The 14141-nt window shown below is 41.9% G+C and overlaps 2 protein-coding genes across 2 annotated transcripts; one reads left to right on the top strand and one right to left on the bottom strand.

Moving 5' to 3' along the window:
- Nucleotides 1-149: 149 nt before the first annotated feature.
- slc6a7 (solute carrier family 6 member 7) lies at nt 150-9150 on the bottom strand. The gene is made up of 14 exons (XM_086131437.1): nt 8857-9150; nt 6228-6429; nt 5632-5763; nt 4967-5153; nt 4321-4459; nt 4091-4225; nt 3892-3995; nt 3692-3816; nt 2342-2454; nt 2125-2262; nt 1944-2043; nt 1730-1848; nt 1071-1244; nt 150-996 (listed from the first exon to the last, which is right to left on the bottom strand). Exons 1-14 carry the CDS (start codon nt 8986-8988, stop codon nt 832-834), a joined length of 1965 nt encoding a protein of 654 aa, XP_085987563.1. The 5' UTR covers nt 8989-9150; the 3' UTR covers nt 150-831.
- Nucleotides 9151-10330: 1180 nt separating this feature from the next.
- Nucleotides 10331-14009, top strand: LOC147193720 (uncharacterized). Its single transcript, XM_086130928.1, has 8 exons — nt 10331-10788; nt 11177-11310; nt 11393-11497; nt 12167-12265; nt 12334-12398; nt 12477-12534; nt 13026-13148; nt 13533-14009. Exons 1-8 carry the CDS (start codon nt 10451-10453, stop codon nt 13745-13747), a joined length of 1137 nt encoding a protein of 378 aa, XP_085987054.1. The 5' UTR covers nt 10331-10450; the 3' UTR covers nt 13748-14009.
- The last annotated feature ends 132 nt before the right edge of the window (nt 14010-14141 follow it).

Here is a 14141-nt window from a genome sequence, read left to right as displayed (position 1 = left end):
TACTTTGACTCACCACTACCCTCCTTTGGTCGCATGTGTGCTTTTGAGAGAAAAATCTTAAGTGTATGCTAACATACAAAAAAACGACGATTTACCCCGTGAAATGTGTTTAAATGTGTCTGGCAATGAAATAGACATGCAGCCACTACTATAAAAGACATTGTTAAGGTTTATTCAGTTATTCATACACGTAATGGATATTATACACATATTTATTCTATTATTCATCTTGGAAAGTATATTTTGTGGCAAAAAACCCTGTTGCAAAAGAGACTGTATTCTAACATCAACTGCAATCAGTGGAATTCCATTAGACTTAAAAAAAAGTAGTCAATGATCATAATATGATCATCAGAACCAATATACCTGATACGTTAGATCTCTAGGAGCTAACAGTTCAAATAAAATACACAACATTTAAATAATTTAAAAATACAGCATAAACAAAGTAGCCTTATGTCACAATAAAATTATTTTTCGTATGATGGCAACTTATTTTTTCATTCAAGATTGTTTGGCTTCTTTTTGTTTCACCCAACACCGATCAGCCACGCCAGTGCTAATTTGATACTCAAACTAACGACATTAACATGCGGTATTGAAGGACGTTGCTCGAGCAAATTCCATCGTCAGTACCCTTTTTACACCACTCGAGGCCGCCGCTACCATGCTAAAGTTCTTTATGTTGTTCACTAGCTCTATAACATCCTGCAGATGTGTTCAGAAACTACCACCAAAGCCAACCTAGGGCAACTTGAGTATGTCATATTTTCAGTTCTTTATCAAGAAAACAGTCTGCTCATCTTGGTGTGGTCATTGTTCCTCCGGCCGTCAAATCCCTCTTCCCTCCTCCCATGTCATCGCACTGAAGTCCATATCTGTGAGAGTAACTGTGAATAGACCCTCCACCCTCTCTGCATCCATACTCCGCTCCATTCCCCCTGCATTGGTGTTAATCCGCCAGGAGCTAAGGGGTCGAATTGATTTGTAGAAACGCTGCAGAAAATACGTACAGGACTCATAGTAAAGCTTTGTAGTTTGAATCATCGTGAACAGGTCATGATACTGACTTCTTTCAGTGTTCCCGTTTCCTTGTAGATGGCTATGATGGCCCAGATGAGGATCTGTAGGCAGCAGGTTGTAGCCATGCACACCCCCAACGCTTTCCCCCAGCGAGGATACACATAACTGCCGTAACGGAGGGACGTGCTGTACATCTCAATGAAGATGTAGGTCAGGACGAACTACAATCCCAAACAGAAACAGAGTGAGTCACGACAAGGATGACGCAAAGTTCCAAGATCAATTAAAGAATGACAAGCAATGATCAGGTTAAGCGTACATCTCCTCGTGCATTATTTCAAACGTGAAAGTTGACTCCAGCTCATTTGCCTAGACATGACCGTTTTATCCATCAAGGAGTATTTTCAATTAGAGACATTAATGTGGAGGGGCCCCAAAGTGAGTTCAAGTCCTGCTGACGGCATTGCACATAGCTGTAAAATAGAAGGGCACTATTTTCATAGTCAAGCAGATATGCGTAACATCTATCTTCCTGTTTGCGCTGAGGCAGTTCTAGTTCACCGTGTTTGGGAATTTAACAAATGGTGTTGTTCCTCACTGGGCGTTCCAATCAAAGGGCAACAAGCATACTGGAAAGAATTGCGTTCAATCTTTAATATCACACTGTGGATAGCGATGACAACTAAAAAAGTTCATGTCGACTCACCAAAAGAAGAAATGGAGTGAAGAATACCCAGCATGCTTTGAAGTACAACAAAAATTTGCTGCACCAGGGAGGGCAGTGACGGATCATGTCGATGATGTCCTGGCAAAAGTGGTTGACTCCTGATAATTCAAAATCATTACGCGGTATTAAAGTTAACACGCAGAATAAAGATAAGGAGAAGATGAATGACTGGTGGTGAAGCAAGATGGGCTACCATAGAAGAAGGAGATGCCAATGCACATGAAGAGAGTGATGATGATGAGGCCAAAACTAGTGGTGAAGGCGTCGATTAGAGTGAACCAGTAAATGCCCCCCTATGAAAAAAAAATGGCGAGGATAGTGGATGTGCACGGTGGTTGCTGTGATTAAATAAATAAATAAAACCCACAACCTACTTCAGTGACGAACAAGAGACCCATCAGGTAGAAGCAAAAGCAGAGAGCGCCCAGAAACAAGGATTTGTGCTTGGTGTTCCCTCGCAGTTGTGGGAACTCATCTAGTACCGCAGTGGTTATGCCCTCGATGTTGCCAAACTGTGATGTGGAAGAGCACAAAGGATCAGACAACGTGTCTGTCAAGGCATGCAGGCATGCCAATAAATAGGAGTCTTACCAGTGTGTCAATCCCCAGCATAAAAAGCATCAGAAAGAAGAGAACGGACCAGAACGCTGAACCTGGCAGCAGAGCAAGGGCCTCTGGGTAAACTACAAATGCTAATCCTGGCCCTGCAACCAAGAGAAAAAAAAAAACATCATTTGAATGTTGGCGATTATCGGAGAATAATACTTTGGTGAAACCATGTTTTAATGATGGTAATTATTCCATTCTTGGCATGAGGACAAATTCATGGCTCAGTTCTTCCAAGCACTGTATCTCCCACACAGCTCATTATCACCTGTCAAGGATGCTATTCAATCCAGTCGACAAAAGTGCAGGTGCGAGTTGAGGTGACTGTACTAAGTGTCACATGTTTGCAAGCAACGTTAAGTTCTACTTAAAAGCCCTTATAGCGGTATGTGCAATGAATTTCCCCTTGTCAGTGTAATACATGGAGAACAAAAAAAATGTACATCATAGAAATGTTTTTTGGGAAAGATGCATCGATTCATAACATTTACATTCCATCTATCTTCTATGTCAGTTATCCTCAGAAGGCTCGTGGGTGAGCTGGCGGCTATCCCAGATGACTTTGGCACACACGGCTGGTTACCAGCCAATTGCGGGGCAGAAAAAGTCCACCATTTACGCTTATATTCACACATATGGACAATTTAGAGTCTTCAGTTCACCCACACATGATTTTGGAGTATGTCTGATAGCCAGAGTATTGAGAGAAAACATAAAAATCTTGGTTGTGGCCAGCAAGAAAGCCATAACAAGAACATGGTTTAAAACTGACCCGCCGACGAAGAACCTATGGCTGGAAATAGTGGGAGAAATATTTGAGTTGGAAAGATTCACATACATATTAAGGGTCCAAGTAGGGAAGTTTAAAACGAGATGGGAAAAATGGGAGGAGTACAAAAACAAATGAAAGAGGGAATGACACCACAAATCGGGAGAGGTCACTATAGATTACGGATATAAATCCAATAAAAGGGACACTTGTCACTGTTGATCACAATATTCTGCTATTTTTATTTGTAGGTGTGTTGTTTTTTTCTTTCTTTTTTTTTTCCCCCAAATATGTTTGTACGTCATTTGTTGTTTCCTATGTTAAAGGGCCGTCACAGCCATGTACGGACGTTGTTGTGGAAACTAAATACGGGTGGAAATGTACGACGTCCTCTGTATTCATATGTTCAGATTTGTATGGTCCTATGTGTGGTTGAAATAATAAAGATGCTAGTTACAAAAAAAAAAAAAAAAATCTTGGTTGTGACCCTCACGTGCTCATCACTTTTTGACTACCATGTGCTGCTTCCAAAGGCAAGCATAACGCCAATGTAATAAAGCAGCTACCGGAAACTGCCACGTTTTGAATTGGCACCCCTCTCCTCCACGCCATGTGGCCCAGGACTGAGAATATAGCAAATCCTGCAAAAAAGCTTGTGAGGCAGTTTCCCGTGGTGATAATGATTGTGTCCCTGAAATCAAAAGAAACAAGATTAAAGGACAATGCAATTCCCTGTGGGCATGCTCCACCTGTAAAGTGAACTCACCTGATGACGTTGTTGTCAAACTTATTATAGGAGGCCATAGAAAGCACTCCTCCAATTCCAATACCCAATGAGTAGAAAATCTGTGAAGCTGCATCGTTCCATACCTTTAGGATTTGAGAAGGAATATTTCAGGTAAAGGAAAAAAAGAACCCGCAGTTATTTTTAAAACCACCAAATCCTCTTCATGGGCTATCGGTACCTGTGCACTGGATAATCGCCTCCAGTCTGGCATCAGGTAAAAAGCAATGCCCTGAAGAGAGCCTTCCAGTGTCGCACCTCTGATGATCAAAACGATTAGGATTAAGTACGGGAATGTAGCCGTGACATAAACCACCTAAAAACACAGAGTATAGGTCGCCCTGAGTACAACTGACACAAGGCACGGGATGATGTCATGATATTCCGAGTTAGCTTTTGAAACCGGGTGACCTTGCCAGCGCTGTGGATTCCTTTGAGCATACACAGGAAGACAATGAGCCAGGCAACCAGGAGGCACAATGCCAGGGGCCAGCGGATGGGACCTGGGTCATGCAGGCCCTCACTGTTCACAACACCCAGTACACGCTCACTAATATGATGCACAAGAGAGAAAGAAATAAGGCCATGTTTTCCTTTAAAAAAAAAAAAAAAACAATGGCTGAGGAAAGAATGAAAACCTTTTATGTATGACATGCTGTTGTACAGTGTGTGGAGGGAAATGAAATGCGATCACGACGCTTGCGGGATTGAACGTTGAAGCGTTGAAGACACGAAAATAAGGTCATAAGAATTTAAAGACACTGTCAAGCAAAAATATTGTCTCGGTAATTTAACACACAACAGAGAAGAGTGTTGTTACCAATCCTACCAAATTTGAATGATGAGAAAAATAAAAAGTTAGCAAGTACTTTATATAAAATAGGACTTCAAAATGGTGAAAAATGCTGAATGTGCTGAAGCCACGCCCTGACCAGTGGCTGTTTACATCTACCCATCCATCCATTTTCCGATCCCCTCTATCCTCACAACGGTCGCGGGGGGTGCTCGCTATTGAGAGACTTCAAATACAGTCCGTTCACTAAATGATTGCATTTACTTCCAGAAGATCTCCGAGGGGCTGAGACTTTCCCCGCTGGAGTTATTGCAGATGGCAGCGTTGGCGTCACATGACCAAGGCAGGGGTATCTGGAACGAGCTGCCCAGGTAATAAAACGTCCACGCAATAATGACGTTGTAGTAAAGAGACAGCAGTACAGCCACACAGAGCATGCCAATGCCGATGCCTGCAACATGGAAAGCAGGTTTGAAGTAAGTCGGAAAAGTAGCAAACACGCTATTACAATACAACAGAAGACCTAAGATAATGAATCCAATTATACCTGTCTAGCACTTATTTGCTCCTCTTTTTTCCTTTGAGACATTTCGGGAACGCAATTCCTCCTCTAAACTAGCTGTCGGGCTAGACATGAGATTTGCTATGTCAAATAAGAACACAGGTTCACAATATATAGTGTAACATTATGACCAAAGTATAATCTCCCCCCCCCCCCCCCCATCTTTACATAAAAGCATTTCAATCATCTCTTCTTTATTACTTAGGGAATAGAGATAAACTACACTCGTCATTGACTTTGTTAGCGTTAGCATAACTGCAGTCGTGAAGTTCACCACATTCTTCACGTTGTTTTTTTGAGTCAACTTATTATACCAGACATACTTCTCATAAATGTCACTGACTCTTATGGAGAAAGTGGCCGTCACCTTTAAGCAGAGGGCAGCATTTCCATACGGTGATGGGGCCGGCTGCTCCGTACTGGCCGAGACTCAGCTCCATAAGGAAGAGCGGAACGCCCGTAACAAAGAGCATGATGAAGTAGGGGAGAAGAAAGACACCTGCAAGAGTCGAAAGGGGTCAGCGGAAAGAAGGGTGGTTCTGGGGAGATATAACTACATGGCAAGAACTGGAGCAAACGTTTTTGCCAGAGTGGTATTATATCTCTTTGTAAAACCTGAACTTCTGATACACTATTCCTGTATTGGGTCTGACGTGATTTGGAAGTACACATCGTGTCCTGACAAGGGAGATCATCGTTGAGGGTTTGGCCTTCACAAATACAACATATCACGTCACATGTGAAAATGCACAGCATATAGGGTGTGACGAATCATCAAAGAAAAAGATTAGTGGAGTTCAATCACCGCATCGCAGGATGAATGCTATGCCAAAATAATTACAAGGGCAGATCACAGCCAAAGCAAAGTGTCCATTGTGCTCCAACAGGGGTGACAAATGTGCAAAGGTAAACACTACACACAAAAGGCATGCAAACATGCTTGAGCGCCCCCCCTCCCCTTACCTCCTCCATTGCGATAGCAAAGGTAAGGGAACCGCCACACGTTGCCTAAACCCACGCAGTATCCGAGACAAGAAAGCAGGAACTCGTACTTGCCACCCCAATGCCCTCTTGAGGTGGTCACATTTGAGACGGGCTCTGGACTCTGGGCTTGTGATACAGCAGCGTGATTCGGGCCGTTTTGGCCACTCAAATGTATTGAATTCTACAAGAAAATGACAAAAACACACAAAACAAAATTGATTCACTGAAATGAGATATAAAATTCGAGGCCACATCCACAAAGAATGAAACGCGGTCGCCGATAGCGCCTTTAATTGCTCTGCCCCACCCCCAATTGCGCACAGTATAAATGTAGGCTTGGTGCCGTGGCAGAATGATGGCAGTTAGGAAGAGACACTTTCTCTCAATTCATATTACAACTCAATACACACCCTGTTTAAAACTGCTTACTCAATCTGTTATTTTGATCTCCCGCTGTTTTTTTAATTACAATTATTAATTTGAACAATATGGTGTCCTTCAGTGCTCAGAAAGGCGCCTTCAAATAAAATGCAATAGGCTATTATTATTATTATTATTATTATTATTCTCATTGTAGTAACATGAAATTATCAGAATGCGAACTCGGGTTCCTGACCGGGGTGGTGCTAACCATTGGCGCACAGAGATGCCTTCGCAACTCTGCTTGGTATCACAATTAGTGGACGCATTTTCACCATCTGCTACGCTATCTGTTTGCTCCATTTTTGCAGGTAAGCGCCACACAATCCTTCAGTAAATTCGGCCCGCAATTCCTCATCTCAACTGGGATTTACGATGATTGAAACATATCTCATGCACTTCGCCCTCGCTGTCAAAGTTAAGAGGAACCATTTTCACACGGTGCCTCCAGGGGAGGAAGTTAAGATAATCGCAGTTCTCCTTTTAGGTGCTGTTAATTTGTAAGGGATGATTGGCATATTTGAGAACCACAAATTATACAAACTGTCAGTCAGGCATAGTCTCAAAGAGCCATTAATTAGACATGTTGTCAGTCAGGCAAAGTTTTTCAAAGATCGACTTTGGCAAGTTTCCTGATACATCAACGTATATAAACTTGAGATGGTTTGTTCTGCTTTTTTTCTCTTGGTGTATTTTGTGATGCTACCATAAGGGCACCAGTGACGATGAAAAAGGTGAAGACGACTTAAAGACTGGAAATGGAACAGTTGTCTCTGTCCTGAAAGCACATACAAAAGAAAAAAAAAACTAACTCAACATACACAGTGTTTTGTCTTTCAGTGAAGCGAATCACCTAGCAAGCATAAATGGTAATCTCGATTTGCATACTTTTCAATTGCACTATACACCGGTAAGGAATATAAAAGGCTATTGAAAAATTTCTACTGCATCCCCAATACTTCTTATCGGCTTTTTATTTCTCCGAACAAATCTGAGGTTGATCATTATCCTGGAACAGGATTATGGACTACTTGAGCGGTTTCAGTGTAAATAAAATATGAATGTGTGAGGGCAGAAATGATTAATCCAAACAGCATCCAGAAAACTAGATTATAAAAAAATGTGTTGTCAATAGAGTTAGCCTAAGGGTCAAAGTTTGTGGCAAAGCAAACCTGGTAAGAGTACCGTATGTTTTCTTTTGACAATAGATTTTTTTCTGAGGAACAAGCACTGCGCCTTACGTTGGCTGCAACCAAGACTTTAGACAACAAAAGGACTGTCAACTATTGGCAGAAGATAAAGTAAATAGCTTCTTACAAGGAAAGAGCTTCCTTTAAATAATCGTTCATTAGTATCTTCCAGTAATGTGGTGGGCAAGATCGCAACAAACTTCACCGGTTTAGGCGTGCCATTTGTAGACTTTTACACAGATCTGATTTGTATTTTGTGTCATGTTCTCAATTATAAATACTGAGTTTTTATGGATCAAAACAAATACCCCCACACTCATCTTTCTCAGGCTATGGTCTAAGATGTCCCTTTACAAGATTTTACATTTTGTTTCATTGAAAACAAAGTTGTAGTCTTGGGTGATTGAATTACCCTCCAAATGCATTTACTTAGGCATACTTCCTGTGTACATATGTTGATATCCAAACTGTTTATAATTTTAAAAATTGACTTTTCTTGAGGGAGGTATAGTACCCTCCTCACCTCTACATGTTGAATTGAACAATAAAATCCTGGTCCCAAAACAAACAAGCCTAATTGTATATATATCATATGATTTAATTAGATCATTATTCATAATTAAAGCGCGATTGCGAGTCGATTCACCAAACGCATTCCAGCCCTTGTTATTGATGGAAATGTGATACGTTGGAAAATGGGACAACATGGAAGATCAACTGCATGAGAGGAGACCAAATTTTCTCCGAATTCGGTGAAATAACCAACCGAACATGAAAGCATATACACACACAGCGCGACGCGTAGGATGAAAATTAAAACGGTTTTACCGGTATTAACAAGTTAAACTAAAATGTGGACGGACAGGTTTGTCAACTTCATCCTCGCTTTGTCTTGCAGCGGGAGAGTGGGCGAAGCGATACCACTACAAATTAAACATCTTTAAAACAAAGTAAAACTATACTTAGCGACTGAAAATGAAGCTTTAATACTCCCGTACCTGGGTGATGTTAGGGCTCACCAAAGAGGGGCTGACGAGTTCATCTTTGCGGCCGTCGTCCCTCATCTCCAAGTTCCACCCGCTGGCACAGGTGGAACTTGACGATTGAACTAATGGTTCCACATGCAACATGGAAGGTCTACGAGGCGCGCGATGGGGATCCTGTCGTTAAAGATAAAAAACGATGCATCGCCATTTGGTTTTGATAAAGTTGTTAGTAAAGCGGAAACAGGCCGGTGGAGGCGGTCAGGGACGAGGAGGCGATGGGGGGGAGGACTTGTAAGGTGGCAGGTGCCGCAGAGAAACACCTCCTCCTTTGTTTGCCGTGATATTAATGGCAGGGGAAAGTGGAGGACGCATATAGCCTGAATGTTTGTTTTACTACAGAACATTTTTACTGCTCGTGTGTACAGCATTTCCCCCAAACTTTTCAAGTACAGTCCAATATTTAAGAGCAGTTCCGTTGTATTCGACTTTAAAATACAACACATTTGCATTCAATCTTTAAGAGCTGTTCTATAGGAATTTTAAAAGAATGCGAGATGGTACAAGCAATTTTGTGTGTTAAATATATTCTTAAACATACCCTGACATTTTAAAGCATTTTGACTTTTTCAAGACCCACAGGAAATTGTGTTCAGTGTTCGCATATACACGAGTGATGTATGGATAATGGTGATATCGCAATACTGTATTAAAATTGTCACGATATTGTCGTCGTTGTCACGTAGCAAGGTGGTGGTGGACCCCAAAAAGCAGGCAGGAGCAGGGTGTATTTGACGAATTATATTTAATAAAACAGAGAAAACTGAATCCAAAACAAACAAAGTGCTAACAACCAAAACTAATCCAAAGTAGCAAAACAAAACCATGACAAAAAACTAACAGGAACAGAACCATGACAGAAACAAACATGACAGTTGCAAGCAAACAGCAACACACATGACAGTAGCAAGAAGCAAACAGCAACACACATGACAGTAGCAAGAAGCAACAATGACCCGACACTGAGTGTTCGGGCTGGGAGTCCTTTTAAAGCCTTAATTAGCAAATGGCCAACAGGTGTGCAGCTGCCGGGGGAGCCCTACAGTGCCACCTGTTGGTCCCTAAACCGAATCATGACAGTCGTCATGCTACGATATTAAAAGCTGCACATTTCCATTGGATCCAATAGCAACACATGACAATAAAATGACTGCCCATGCCTATTTCATGGTCGCTGCTATTATTATGTACAAAAACACAATATTGTGCTTTTTTTTCCGATATCATGACCTTTTTTTTTTTTTTAAACAAAGCTTTTTCACATCCCCAGTTTATAGTATTCCATTATCCCAAATTCTTCCTCACTGGTGAGCTGTGAATTGACTTTTGTCTTTCTTGGCAGGAATTTGCCAACACTTTAATCCGCATAATCTTGTGATGCTTTTCTTAACCCATCCAATCTGTTGCGGCTCTATACTTAACAGCCATGCTCGAGAAATCTGGGTCAGTGAATCGAAGCCCAAGTGTCGCGTCGTGTGCTGAGCAAATCTTTAACCGAAACTCATAATTGAGAGACGTGTCTGCGCTGCGGAGCCTGCGGTTTGAAGGAATGGATGTCCAAGACCTGGCCATACGAAATTGGAGTTTGGATTTTAACGATGTCATAAAATCTAACCATCCTGTTTTCCAGGCCGAGGGAAAGTCAGATCCACAACCCAGTTTGTGGGCCGACCCAAAAAGAGTGACAAGTTGCATTTCTCGGTCTTTCGCCAGGGATGCTAGGATGAGACTAGATTTTTTAAAGTTTGGATCTAATTCTCAAGTCTCCTCTGGTGCCAAGGATGGGATGATGCTTAATGATGAAAAAGAAGACCCAGGAACGGATACTGTTTTGGACTTAGTGGAGCTTCTTGAACTTAAGGACGATAAAGAGGATGACGAAAGCTGGTAGGCACTAACAAATTCTACCACAAATTCTCTAGTTTAAACCATATTGACAGGGGCGGAGCTAGACTTTTTCAGAGGGTGGGAGCTAAGGTAGGTGTGCACACACAGGTATCATTGTTTCTGTCATCCTTTCATAAAACAAAATGCACACATTCAGAACTTTGCCCAACGCATTCATGATACAAGCAGAGCAGAAACAGACTAAGTAAAAAGCAACGTTTTACCGAGTTAAATTTATTCGATAATGCCTATTTTCATTCCTGTTGGCTGCGAGACAATTGGCCACCATGTAGCTCCGCCCCCTGTATATTGATGTCACGGCCTTCTGATTAGGTCTGATCCTTAGTCATGGACTGTTTTTTTTCTGAATGAACCGGATCGCTCATAGGCTGTACAAGTCTCCAAAAAGACAAATGTCAGCGGACAATGAGTCTCCTCTGAGATGGTGTCGACACGTCCTGGATAATCCCAGTCCTGAGACGGAGGCAGCATCGCGTTTACTTTTGGATAAACTAAATCAGAGTGAGTGACACAAATGCAAAAATAGCCCTTCAAAAAATTGTGACAAATCCCATCACAGAATTGTACTTTTGTCTCTGCACAGAAACAAGCAGTTCCTACAGAAGCATGTTTTACAGACACCCTCCAGTGCAAGATCGGACTGACAGTGCATCTGTGGTTCGTCAAAATGACACCTCGAACAGTTCCGGTAAAAGTACCTGAATTAAACACACCAACTTTTGACACTTTCTTTTTCTATTTCGTTTCAGGTATCACTCAGACAGACGTGAGGCTATCAACAATCGACATCTTTGGCTGTGTGCTTTTTATAGGGATGAAACAAAGTTTCTCTGTCCAAGACTACAATTTGGCACTAGTTTGAAAAGGTGATAGCGATTAAGCTATCCGTACTGTCCTCAAGTCTTTGAGTGTCATAATTTTCTACTTAAAGCCTTGAAATAACCCAATATCGATACGGGTAAAGCCAAATCGAGCTTGTGTTGATGCAAAATTTCAGTGCAGCCCTCCGGATAGACTTTCTTTGGCTTGCGCAAATGCCTGCTCTCGTCAAATGCTGATGGCCTCACGTCTGCCCAAATGATCCCTGCAACAAAGTCGACCAAATAAAGTGTATGTTGACTTATTGGACACCCTATATTATACACCCAACAAATACGATCTGATGAGATCCAATGTGGACATGCAAATCAATGACAAGCAAAGTGTCACGCGTTATTATCTTTGAAAACAGAATTAATGATACACCTCTTGAACTACATGTCTGTAGATCGTTGAAGTGTACTTAACATTATGACCGCCAGGTTGCCAAGTAAACATGTCATTCATATCCCAAATAAAGTTTTCTGTATTTAAATAGATAATTGTGATCTGGGTGTGCCCGTTGAGTCTGTAACGACCAGCTACAAATTGCAGGACATCACAGATGTTCACCTTATGGCCCGCATACAAGAAGACAGTATGTCTAGCACAATTCCTCCACTTTTAATGTTGTCTCGAAGTAATTTTGTGTTGTCCACACTGTAGGCTTGCGACAGGACTACATCTCCATGCCCGCCTCTGTTTCGGACAGAAGAAGTCCTGAACCACAAGTAACAATTTGATCATACTTTTGCATTCGATTCCGATGGAAGAATATTCATCTTGTTTGTGTGCTTGTGTTGTCACAGGTTAGACTTCGTCAGCAAGTCACTCAGTTCAAGTTGCTAAAAAGAGCTCAGAATCGAGGTACGCAAAGCAAACTGAGTACTTTTAGATTTCTCAGTTGTCATCCATCCATTTTCAAATCCGCTTATCATCACAAGGGTCGCGGGTGTCCTGGAGCCTATGCCTTGTTTTCAGGCAGTAGGCAAGGTACCCCCCGAAACTGGTTGCCAACAAATCGCAGGGCACACAGAGACAATCAACCATTCGCGCTCACAATCACAACTAGGGACGATTTGGAATGCCCAATAAACCTGCCACGCATGTTTTTGGAATGTGGGAGGAAACAGGAGTACCCGGAGAAAACTCACGCAGGCACTGGGAGAACGTGCAAACTCCACATTGGAAGACCTCTGCACTTTGAGGCCGATGTACTCACCAAATGATCACTGTCCCGCCCAGATGTCATCCATTTTCATTTATAGAGAACATATAGTTTGGTATAATAAGCGGTTTGGGTAACGGATGGATGGATGTCTTTGTATATGTTGGCTCTGACTTACTGTACCTCCCAGCTCGGACAGAATCACCCTTGCGGACCAGCCTTCGCTCCCTGCAAGCTCTGAGAAACAGTCGCAGTTTGGACACTGATGACTGCCTGCCTGCTCATCAAACATCAAACACAGATTTTCCATCAGGTTTGGAGAAATTACCTCACCATCAAGAATCAAGATCCAGAATGTCACTTACAAATGAAGCGCCGACACCTGACAAACGCAAACAATCATAATTGGGCACGTCGATGTACCCACCATTTAAACATGACTTGATTTTGTTCATTAGCTTACTCTTTGTATGTATTATATCATATTCACTGAAATATTCAGGAAAACAGAGTCCAAATTGTGCAAAAGTAGCTCACAAATTTAGTGTAAAACTATTTGGTAGTTTTTGCTTTATGTTGCTCACACAAACAAAACTAACAGCCTAACTAGCAGTCGTCGAGAAGGGATTCCATTATTGTGAATGAAAACACTTTTGGAGTACGGTAAACTTAAATATCTGTATCTCTTATTTGGAAGCATCCACAAACTCCAGCGACTGGTCACACCTGGTGAGAAGCTCATCAGTCCAGAAGACGGCCACGAGGGAAGTGCAGAGGTCTCAGTCTCTCAGCCCCCGCAGGGTCCCTCACTGTGCTCAGAGATATCTGTCCATTAATGCGTGTGTTTACGCCTCACCTGAGAGATCAACCACTGCAGCTTGGGGCGGCAATTTGCCATCCAGGCCAAGGTGAGGGACATCGGCAGAGATTAGGCTGACACATTAAGGGCACATAGACATGGTTAGGAATGGAGTGTAAAATTAGAAATGAGATTGTACTGTATGTATTTTTGCATTGAGTCAATTAGAAATGTTATAACTGGAACATCACGTCAGGATCCACCATTGTTCAAGCTCACAGATCAGTTGTTTATAGAGCCACCCACCCCCACACCGTATCTTGATATACTGAACCTCATACAATATAAGCCTCAATTAATAAAGCTTTTTCCAGACCCGGGAATGCTGTTATTTTGATGCGGCAGTAAAAAGCAAATACTGTATTTTCCAGCTTCAAATTCAAATGATCACCTATGTGAGCATGAACAAAGCAAATTAGTCTTGACAAATATGAATGATTCTTATCT

The sequence above is a fragment of the Hippocampus guttulatus genome, chromosome 15, assembly GCF_054856545.1.
Source record: "Hippocampus guttulatus isolate MCC_2025c chromosome 15, RoL_Hgut_1.0, whole genome shotgun sequence".
NCBI classification, from domain to species: domain Eukaryota; kingdom Metazoa; phylum Chordata; class Actinopteri; order Syngnathiformes; family Syngnathidae; genus Hippocampus; species Hippocampus guttulatus.
This window is presented reverse-complemented; position numbering and strand designations above follow the sequence as displayed.